We start from the raw sequence: 11,757 nt of genomic DNA, 5'->3' as shown, positions 1-11,757 counted from the left end.
GCTCCCAGCAGGCTCTGCGCGCGCCAGGCACTCGCCCCGGGCAAGGAAACGACACTTCCCAGCAGGCAGCGGTGCGCGGGTGGGACGTGACGAGTGGCTGCTGGCGCGGGGCGGCCGTTGGGCAGCAGTTTCGTTTCCCGCGGGAGGCGGGCGGCGGCGGCGCGATGCTGGTGTGCGATGTCTGCGGGCAGGCGCTGTCCTCGGAGGCGGCGGTGCGGCGGCACCTGGGCCGCCAGCCCCGCTGCCCGTTCTGCGGCGCCGCCGCCCCGGGCTGTGACGAGCTCCGCCGGCACATCGAGGCTGCCCACCCGGAGCCGCCGGGTGCCCGCAGCCCCGAGCTCACCGCGGAGCTGCCCCAGTGCCCCTTCTGCGGGGAGGCGGCGGGGCAGGAGCTGGAGGCGCACGTTACGGCGCGGCACGGACACCTGCTGGGTGCCCTGGGCGCAGGTGAGCGGCGGGGGTGTCGCGCTTGGGCCCCGCGGAGGTTGGGGCTGGCCGTGGCCGCCTGGGCGGGGAGCGGAGAGCCGCGCTGCGGCGCTTTGCTGCTAGTGCCAGGGACCGACCTCCCGCACCGTGCCCGCACCGTGCCCGGGGCGCTGCCGGAGTGCCTCCTCCGCTGTGCGGGTGCAGCTGGAGGGCTCCGGAACCGTTTTGCGCACTCAAAATACACCATCCGTGTCAATGAAAATAAAGTGTAAAGCTTTTGTGTGTTAGGGAGGTGTTTTTTACCTATTCGGCAAAATCCACACACACAAGCAAAGCAAAACAAGGAATGCATTCACTGCTTCCCATCAGCAGGCATGTGTTCATCTCCAGGAAAGCAGGGCTCCATCATGCACGACAGTTACTTGGGAAGACAAATGCTATTCCCCAGCTTTATATGCTGAGCATGACATCATATGGTGTGGGATATCCCTTTGGTCAGTTGAGGTCAGCTGTCTCAGCTGTGTCCCCTCCCAACTCCTTGTGCACCCCCAGCTACTCGCTGGTAGGGTGAGAAGCAGCAAAGGCCTTGGCTCTGTAAGCACTACTCAGCAGTGACTAATACATCTCTGTGTTATCAACACTCTTTTCAGCACAAATCCAAGGCATAGCCTCATACTAACTACTATGAAGAAAATTAACTCTATCTCAGCCAAAACCAGTATACAAGCTATGTTACTGACAAGACAGTCAACAAACTATGATGAGGATGCAGACTGTGGCAGTATAGTCAATCACACTGCACAGTATGTGATTAAAAATGTTTATCTTAGAAAAATCCAGATCTTAGCATTGAATATTTTACTTCTATGGGTGCAAATCATACAGAACTGGAATAAATAACTTACTTGCCAGCATGGAAATTTCTTTTTAAAAAATAGTGCATTAAGGGTGTGTTGGTTTTTTTTATGTACATAGTGTGTTTCAGGAAACTATATATATTGCAGTGTTACGCAAAATCTTACTGATGAATTTAGATTATTATACCATTGATGTTCCCTCCAGCCAGTCATGAAGTTTTGGCTTGGGCAAATGCTTTCCAAAACCAGTTAAAATAGCATATTAATTCCTGTGTTTTGTGAACCTAGGAAGGTGTAAGTAAAATCTAGGGACTGAAAAGGAGTGCAGTAAACACGGAGTTGAGCTCTTCTCTGTGGTGCCCAGTGACAGGATGACAGGCAGTGGGCACAAATTGAAATATAGGAAATGCAATTTAAACACAAGAACGCCTTTTTTTTTTTTTTTTTTTTTTTTTTACTGTGAGAGTGGTCAAACACTGCAATAAGTTGTCTGGGAAGCTTGTGGAGTGTCTGTCCTTGGAGGTATTAAAAAACTGACTGGAAAAGGCCCTGTGTAACTTAACCTGTATAGTTTGACCCTGCTTTGAGGGACTAGATGATCTCCAGAAGTACTTTCAAACCTTATTCTATATGGTACTTTTCAATAATAATACTAAAACTGCAGAAAGAATGTTTATTTGAGGACATCCAGGAAGACCAACAAAGTAAGAATGACAGCACATTTTACTTTATTCTTTCTGCCTACCAACTGCTGTGTTACCACGTGAATATTAGTTTTGTAAGCAAGTGTTCTTCTGTTAGCAGGAGAGATCTTTTCATTAATGGTTTGATATTTCAGATTAAGCATTTCTTAATACAAATATCATAGCAAGTTGTTGTCTGTAAGTTAAATGGGCAAAACTTGATTAATAGAAAGAAGGAAAATATGTCTTAAAATTTTCAGGTATTTAGATACAAATTCCTAAACGGTTAAGAGAGTAACAGCTGTTTAGAATTTGCTGCGGAGTTTTCAATGGCAACACAAAATTCAGTACTGTGTATTTATCCTGGACTGTATATCCATTAGAGGGGTGATTCTCACAGAAACCAGGAATTGCATTAATCAAGAAACTGCATTTCTTTTTCAGACACAGGAAATGGTGAACAGCTATATGAATGTCCAATGTGCAGTCTTACCTGTACAAACATTCAGATTCTTGAAGAACATGTGGATTTACACTTAGAGGAACATAGCTTTGTGGAAGGTATGTGAAAGGATACAGGCTTGATAATACTTTAAATCATTTAGAAGTATTTGCGTGTTGTACTATAGAATATCAGACAAAATTTAAACTAAATATTTCCTTACTTAATGAGAACTGGGCACATACATAATCAGGTTAACATAGTTAATAGTGAGTCCTATCACTTATCCAAGTGCTCTACTTAATTCCATATGCTGAAAGAAATATTTGTCTATGTATCTTTAAGTAAATGCACTGTATGTTAACCAAAACTAAATCTTAGCGCGACAAATGTTTAAAAGACAACCATGTTATATGTTTTTTTTCCTAGCTCTATAGAAAATTTATGTGCATGGAATTTAGTATGGCACATTCCAGTGTGATGAGCTGAAAATCTGTAGTTTATGAAAGCTTCAATTCTTTTATCTAAATGCTTGTGCTGATTCATTAGCTATAGTGATAAAGGAATCAAAATTGGTTTCATTTATTAGCATGGCTAATAAAATCCAAGAGAATCCCTGTCCACTTCTCTGATCCTATATTTGTTTTTGTCACTTTCTTATGAGACTGCTGGTAGTGATCCTGGAAGCTAATAAGTGTGTGGTTCAAGAAACTGGGACTTCTTGCTAACAATGAAGTGAAACATAGCAAACAAAAGCTGTTTTCTTAAGAGTAGAGGTACATGCATTATTTGCCAAGTAATTGCTCCTGTAACTCTGCATAAACTTTGTCCAAGCCAGGAGTCTGAGTCTTGGTAAACTGAATGCAGTCAGTCCTGTTTAGTGTTCATTGCTAATAGCTTAAAATAGTGTGGGATGCATCTCTTAAAATTAATGCCCAGTTGTGTTTATGTATGTCTGCTTAGAAAAGAATCTTTACAAATTAAATAAATGATCCATCAGAGTATTGTTAACCTCCTGATCAAGTCCTCTCTCTTTGGAATGTTATTCCTGGGTAGGTGGAAACATAAGAGATCTAGAACTGGCTCAACGGCTCCAAATTGAAGAAGATAAACAGCAGAGATCAGAAGAAGAGAGGCGGGAGAGGGAAGAATTCAAAAAGCTGCAGGTACAGTAATATTTCTAAATGGTAAAATTTTGAACAGTTGTGCCATTAGGAGCTGAGTGTCTTGGAACTGGAATGACCCGGTATGGCCATACATTGCGGTAGTGGTACAGTGCAAACACAAGCTCTCAGCAGCCCCCGTCCTGGCACGGGTGCTGAGCGTGCCTGCCTTGAGTTACTTGGCTTTACAGCTTTGAGTGGTGCTGGCTGAGGATGGGGCCGGGTGCTCCCTGTGCATGCCCTACTGCTAGGTCCTGCTTCCCTCTCCCTCCCACCTCACAGCCCTGATAGCTCTTTTCCCACTCCCGCTACCTCCTGGCCGTTTGACTGCTTCTGTGCCAATGGCTGTCTGCCCAAGAGGGAGCAGAGGAATGTGCCTGCTCTTCCAGGTGTGGCTTTCCTAGTCCTACATTCCTATTCAGGAGTGAAGCGTGGCCTTCAGCTCTAAAATATAAATCTGAAGTTTTTATGTCTTGCTGTTCACTGTTTTTCAAAGTTACTGAAAGTGCATACAGCTTCCCAGAATCACTAAAGGTGAATTTAAAAAAATGTGATTTAAATCATGCACATTTCATCCCTAACAGAGACAATATGGCTTGGATAATTCTGGAGGCTACAAGCAGCAATTTCTAAAGAATATGGAAAGGGAAGTTGACAGAGGAAGGATGCAGCCTTTTGAATATCACAAGAGAAAAACTGACATGATGGAATGTTTAGCTTTTGGTATAGATGATGGGAAAACAAAGACCTCAGGTAAAAATCCTGAAATTATACAACTAAGACTGTACTTTTTAGACCTAGGTTGTAGTGACCAAACCTGTCTTTAACAAAGCATATAATTGGATGTTTAATATTGGTTGCACCCTAGTTCTAATCCTTATTATCTAGATCAATCTATACCATTTTAGTCCTAAACTAATAAGGAAATTAAAGCTTGGTATATTTCTAATTGTATTCTAACCTGAAGGCTTTTTTTCTTTTTCTGTTTTCTATGGAACTTTGGAACCAAGTTGTCTGGTTAAGGGCCCAAATACAATATGTATCAAGAGACACAAATGTCTTATTACAAGTTGGTTGTCCTTGAGTGTGTGCTTGTTTACTACTTAGTACTCATCGGTTCCTAACCTAGTGTAGCTGTTAAAGTTTACAGTAGCTTTTTATCTTGTGCTTCTAGCTTACGAAATACCCGTTTGGTTCTTAACAGGTAAAATAAAATTTCTTCTATAAAATATATTGAGCGGAAATAATATATTTAAAATTTTCATTCTTGGTAATGATTTAGACTTCAGAGAGGAATTCAGAAAATAATCTGTGATAGCTATGGAATTATTGTCATCATAATAGCATGTAAGTTTGAGAACTTACGTTTACAAATTAGAGAGAGCATTCCCAAGCATGTTCTTTCATGTAACAGAGGAGGATTTGGAATATCCTGCAAGTGGATTTTTTTTAAAAATACTTATAGTAATTCTCAAGTTCTATGTCATTCCTTTTCTTGTCTTAGTTTCTCCAGAAAAAATAATTTGGGGGGAATAAAGGTATTACATAGTGTGCATAAGTATTTGCATGTTTTTAAGGGGACGTTGTACTGGAGGTGGCAGTGGCATAGGAATGCTTTATTGTTGACTTTACTTTTCCTGTTTCATTGTAATAGTTCCTGTGCATATCACAACTTATAATGTAGTCCAAGCTGTTTAAATTAAAATACTCATTGTGTAGCAGCAGTGAAAAAATAGGTTGAATTTTGAAAGCTTCATAGTACATAAATTCATCAGACACCATCGAAATGAAATAGGTGCAGTGTCCACTGGTTTTGTGATTTGGGTTCTAGATGTAACGTAGGATCACTTAGAAGATTTAAAATAACTTGTCTTAATCTGTATCTGTTCCAAGCTGGGGAATCTTCTTCTTACAAACTTTGTAGTTCATTTTACAGATAAACTTTATGTTTGGTCATCTTTTAGGGGTCATCGAAGCATTGTGCAAGTACTATCAGAACGAAAACAAAGATGTGAGGCATGTATGGCTTTCAACAGGAGTAGACCACTTCCACTCATCTTTGGGTGACAGAGGCTGGGGTTGTGGTTACAGGAATTTCCAAATGATCCTTTCCTCGCTGTTGCAAAACAGCTTGTATAATGACTGCTTGAGAGGTATTAAACAAAACACTGTCTATTTGTTTCACATACCTCAGATGACTACTGACTGATGTTTTACCTTTTTAATTTACACAGCGAGGCTTACTAGGTCAATGATACCTATTACGCGCTTATTATACCACTGCAACTTACTGTGGAAAGAATCAGAGGGGTGAATACTGGCAAGGCATGATATGGTTGAAGTTTTAACTTTAGGTTTTTTGGTGCATCTTTGTAACATTAACTGCCTCATATAAAAGAAGCTGAATATTTTTAATTAATAGGCTATTTCAGTAATTGTAACCACAATTCAAAAGCTTTTCTGTTCCAGATACTACACTAATTCCTAGTATACCAAAGATTCAGTCCATGATTGAAGATGCCTGGAGAGAAGGCTTTGATCCTCATGGGGCATCTCACTTCAACAACAGATTACATGGTTCCAAAGCATGGATAGGAGCATGTGAAATTTATTCACTGTTAACCAGTCTCAGGATAAAGTAAATATTGCTTTTTTGTTGTTGTTGTTATTAAGTGCTGATTTTAAGTTCTGTACCTTTAAAGGTCAGAATTGCCAACTGTGCAATGACAAAGACACCTTAGTGGCTTTAAATTTAACCAACAGATCTGATTTTGTGCAGCATAAAGCTGTGTAACTACTTATACAGGTACATAAATTGAATAACTGCTTAGAACATTGAGACTTGGTGAAGAATTGTGCCACATATGCATAAAATCAAACATTGTTTAAAAAATTTATCTGTAAGTTTCTTCTCAAGAAGAGTCTGAATTTCAGCTATTCACTTGAATAATTGAGAACTGTTAATTGGATTCTCTAGTGTACATGTATCACTTCTACAAAAAAATCAGAGATTCTAATTTTTGCAAGCTTCACAAGTTCTTGTTAGACTGAACAGAGTAGAGTGTTTCTTTGTTACAGAATAAATTTTCCAGTTTTGAACAGTGTATATTGTATTGCTTTGTAATTATGTGTCCCCTGCTCCTGTATTTAAAAAAAAAAAAAAAAAAGTGGTAATGACCACGACACCTGGAATTGCTGTGTTAACAAAACATTCTTGGTGCAGGAGGAAAGGACTGAGAGGTAAAAAAATAGTTTTAACAAACAATCTGCTTGAAATTTTATTGTTGTTTTCATTCTAAATGTTCTGTAGGTGTCAAATCATTGATTTCCACAAACCAACTGGCCCTATGGGTACACACCCTCATTTATTTGAGTGGGTTTTACGTTACTATTCTACAGACCATGAAGGTGGTTCAAAGGTAGTGTGTACTTCCAAACCACCTATCTACTTGCAACATCAAGGTCGGTATCACAATATGCTGGTTTCTTACTATTCTCTATCTTTCTTTATATGGCTGCAATTCAGAGCAGCATTTTGCATTCCTTCTTCATTTATTTGAAGGCATGACTTTATTTCCTGCTGTTTTTTTAATTAGTAAGAGCAACATTAAAGTTTGTATTTTTTTTAGATTGGGTATGATTGAGATCTCAATTTTCTGACATCTGCTCTTTACTTATATCTACCTTACTAAATGTCAAGTAATATCTCCCTTGATCTGAAAATAAGTAGTATACTAAGAGGAAGTAAATGGGATTTATGTGTTTTTAAAATACTGACAATCTATTTTGAAATTAGGTCATAGTCGTACTGTTGTTGGAATAGAAGAGAAGAAGAATAAAACCTTATGTTTGCTTCTGTTTGACCCGGGATGTCCATCCCAAGAAATGCAGAAACTCCTGAAACAAAACAGTGATGGTACTAGTCTCAAACTACTTCGGAAATTTGTGGGTAGCTTAAAAGAAAAGCAATACCAGATAGTGGCTGTAGATGGTGTACTCTCATTGGAAGAGAAAGCTGTAAGTATTTTGGAAAATAGTTTCTGTCTAAGGAAATTTAAGAGAATCTGCATCTCTTCTCTAATACGGAAATGCATATGCATATATGGTTGCATGGTGATTTTTTTTTATCTTTTCACTTTTTTTGTTGTTGTTCTTTGCTACTTTCTGCTTACTCCCTGAATTGACTAATCTCAGGGTATCAGTACTAAAAAAACTTGCATGTAAATGCATGCCACCTTGATGTAACTGACTTCTACGTCTTTTATGGAGCTTGCAGCTGGTTGCACATAAATTAGACTTTTTTTTTTTTCTTTTCATTTTCTTACAATATTTTCTCCTAAATAACTTATTGTGGGCATATAAGGAACTGCCAAAGCATTCATAATCCAAAATTCTGTTCAGGGGTTTTTGCTGCAACTTTGTAAAGACTATGTGGTATCTACCAGCTTTGATATTTAAAGGACAAGGCGCACAGATACTGTGGCCTAACAATCCAATGCCTCCTCAGCTTGAACACTAGAACTAATGGATTCTGCTTTCTGAAAGTACTTAGAACTTTATAGATTCAAAATACAGCTCTGAGTACTTGTATGTTTGAGCTGTTGGCATTTTTGTAAATCCTATCCTCGTGTTTCACTTTGGGCATTGTAACCTTTTATGACCTTAGAAGTTTTCAGCTGAATGTCAGATTTTTGCTTCTTAAGCTTTCTCTTTCCTACACTGAGAAATTGATTCTGAGCACCCATGTTCTGATTCTGGGGTGTCATGTCAGCACTGTTTAGCGTTTTTCAAGCTTCAGGACAGACTTTTGTTTAAACTATGAAATAACTGGTGACTAAGTCACCTGCTCAACTGTATTTAATAGCTGTATATTGAAATGAGGTATTGTCTTAAGTGTTTTCTGGCCCTGGACATGTCAGAAATATCAGTGAAACAGAGGCATCCTCTCTTCCTCCTACTGGCAAAAGCTTTAAAATTGAGGACACAGTAAAAGGAAGAATGTTGTTTGGGATTGGGGGGGGGGGAGGGTTTGCTTGTTTCTGGGGGTTTTTGGTTGTTGTTTCCACCCCCCCGCCCCTCGTTTCAAAGATTTGATTTATATTTTAAAATATCAGTTGTTTAGAATTTTGTGTTGAATGCTCCCATTTAATTAAGATGAAATATAACCCCTTATGCTCATTAAGCTTACTAAACTACTAATTTGGAAAATGCTCTTTAAAGTGGTATTTTAGGTATTTTCAGTGGTATTTCTTTAAACTGTTCTCTTTCCTCTCTCCCCACCTTTTTTTTAGGCTCGTTGCCACGCTTCTCAGGTCTTAACATCAGAGAAGATTCCTTAAAGGATGCCTTTTTTTACCTCCTTCTGGAATTCGCTGGATGCAAAACATTAAATTTCTGGACTGTGACCCTAACTCAACAATTTCTAGACTTAAACTATGTCTCCATAAATGCTTGGGGGCTCTGGAGAAGCACAACACTGGAGTAAACCTGTAGTTTGAATCTTCAATCAAAATTCTGCCTTCCTGATGAGTCTGTAACTCTGAAGTATTACAGGCTTTGTCTTACTAGAAAATTTGGTATTTTCTTAGTTGCTTAAATTACAAAGCAGCACCTACCATCCTGTAGCAAACTGCACCATAGTTAACTGTCAATAAGCAGTGCATAAACTGCATTATTGGAGTGCCTGGTCATGGTTTACCTCTGTAAATATATTTGTGGTGCCTCTGTGGCCAATGCTCTGTTTCTTACCAAATTTGTTCAACAAATACCTATTATGCCTCAGCAAATTCTCCTGCAACTATTTGCGAAGTAGTTCAGTGATTTCTGTCTGTTCCACCAGAGATTAACTTACTTCTTTACTTCTTTAGTGAACTACTTTTCAGTTAGCTGGCTTCTCTAGATGTATCACTTGTAAACGTGAACGTGTGCTTATGAGGTGGATCAGTGTTAGCATTGGCTGTGAGGTCTAAGATAGCGGTGTCCAAAGTGGGGTGCGTGTGCTCTAGGGGCTACCCAAGACAATCCATTGGGGTATAGAAAGAAAATACTTATTTTGTATCATGAATAAATAAAATACAAAAATATTTTAAAATAGTGTTTATTCTTTATCTCATCCTTTTATTTCTATTTTGGGGTATGTTTTATAATGTATAGCCCCTAGGCCTCAGAGGCACCTCAAAAGGAGATTTGAAGTGTTGACTGCATTGTGCAGGGTTAGTGCCATTTAAGACACCGGAGCCATCTCCTGAAACAAGGATCTTGGGCGTTTGAGGCACCCTACGATGTGTAAAACATGTTACTCCATGTGAATGTAAGAGTCATCCCTCTTCAGTGGGGCGGCTGGAGGCTGGGATGGGTGGTGGAATGTGTTGCAAATAGCCTTTGTTTAAGCAACTGAAGCACGACATGGCATCCATTTACTGTGGGTAGAGTTTAAATATTTCCTTTTCATTTAGACTCTTACATGTTGACACCTAGATGTAGGTGCAGGAGTCTTACCATTAACCTGTTTCTCATGTTTAATATGCTGTGGCAATAAGAATTGGTAATCTTTGGAAGCAGTGAAATGCATGATCTTGTGAAGATATTAGAACCCATAAACAATAATTTTCCTGAAACATGCATGAAGGTAAAAATTTTAGTTATGAAAACGCATTAATTCCAGTAGGTATGTAGAAGCGATCTACAGCCTGTGAAAGAGTTAATATTTAGGACAGTGGAAGGGCTGACACTAGGGACAGTTCTTTGGAATTGGGGGACCATCAGCTCCCACATCAGCCCTGGTCTGTGTGGCACATGTTCTTACGCCATGTGAAGTTTTGCTGCCATGCCATCGTTTAACTTCTCATGGATACATGTCAATCTTTTCTGCACTGTTCCCTCACCTCCCCTGTGACTGGGGTGGAATCTGTTCCTGGCTGAGGCTCTGCTAATTCCAGACAGAGCACGTTCTTTACCAGCATGACACTGCCCAGATGGCCAAGCCTGAGGGGCAGGAACTGCGGCTCAGCCCCAGCTCCTCACTCGTGTGTTCATGCTGCCATTGGGACTAAGCTGGTGTTTCAATGAAGTGCTGTAATGCACCAAATTTGAAATATTTTTTTACTGGCTTGTACGTGCAGTTTTGATTCCTACGTAATTGCTATGGGGCAGCTAGATAATAAATGAGCAGAGGAGTGGGAGTCTCACCTGACCAGCTGAAGATGCCTCTGTGAGGGCTCTTGCAACGGTGATGCCTGTCACCACCTGAGCAGCACCAGCCACTTGAGATATTTGATTCCCTGTGTAAGCATGACCTTATGCCAAGATCCCAATAAATTTCGTTGTCTTTGTTTTGTTATTGGGGGTTTTTCTGTTTGTTTTGTGTTTGGTTGTTTTTTTTAACAAGCACTTGAGTGTCAGAGCAACACCAGCCCAGTTACAGACTGATAAAGGTCAAGTTCCTGGTGTCTCACTTGTTTCAGCTTGACTCTAGGACTGCCATGTAAAGGTAATTATGGTATAACAAACAATAGCCTTTTCAGGGAATGGGGTAACTTTCAAACTGGGTACCACTGGAAAGAAAACAGTGGGGTAGCAAAACGTTAAAATAACCCTAATGAGACCCAGGACTTAGAGCCTGAATTGCTACCAAAACCTTGCCCTGAGAGAGAGAATGAGTGCATTTGGGCTCAATGCCAACTAAAATAACTGCTTAAGGGATGTTTCCTCTTCCTGTCTGACTCCCCTGGGTTCACAGAAGCTGAACTTCTTATCTTCTTTGCAAATAGTTGCTTCAGAGAAACAACAGGATCCTGTTTGGATCTATTCACAAGACCCTGAATATTTGGTTCTTCTTGGGTGAAGAAACTGACAGTGTGTTCCTGAAATTCCAAGAAGGACTTTGATCTGCTTTTCTCCTCCCAGGCAGCAGGCAAGGGAAGGAGTAGTACGCTTCTGCAATGAGAAGTAAATAGCAGAGACTTGTCATTGCTGGAGGTCCTAGCCTCTCATGTTCAGCTGCAAACTGTATTTCCTGAAAAAAGCAGTGAAGGAGTGGCTGTGAACCTAAGCAAGACAGAGCACAAACCTATTACTGAAGGGTCTCCTGAATCTGCCATACATTGTGTGCTGAAGCAGTTTATTCTTTACAAGGAGTAACCTAACTCTCAGAAAAGCTTCAGGTGATTATCATGATAATTGCCACT

The 11,757-nt window shown here is 40.2% G+C and overlaps 1 protein-coding gene across 1 annotated transcript; it reads left to right on the top strand.

Moving 5' to 3' along the window:
• The first annotated feature begins 52 nt into the window (after positions 1-52).
• Positions 53-9,662, top strand: ZUP1 (zinc finger containing ubiquitin peptidase 1). Its single transcript, XM_075747949.1, has 9 exons — positions 53-447; positions 2,411-2,527; positions 3,465-3,574; positions 4,156-4,324; positions 5,536-5,724; positions 6,041-6,209; positions 6,882-7,033; positions 7,368-7,588; positions 8,863-9,662. The coding sequence occupies exons 1-9, from the start codon at positions 165-167 to the stop codon at positions 8,908-8,910; spliced, it is 1,458 nt and encodes a 485-aa protein (XP_075604064.1). The 5' UTR covers positions 53-164; the 3' UTR covers positions 8,911-9,662.
• Positions 9,663-11,757: the final 2,095 nt, after the last annotated feature.

The sequence above is a fragment of the Balearica regulorum genome, chromosome 3 (assembly GCF_011004875.1).
Source record: "Balearica regulorum gibbericeps isolate bBalReg1 chromosome 3, bBalReg1.pri, whole genome shotgun sequence".
Classification (NCBI taxonomy): Eukaryota; Metazoa; Chordata; class Aves; order Gruiformes; family Gruidae; genus Balearica; species Balearica regulorum.
This window is presented reverse-complemented; position numbering and strand designations above follow the sequence as displayed.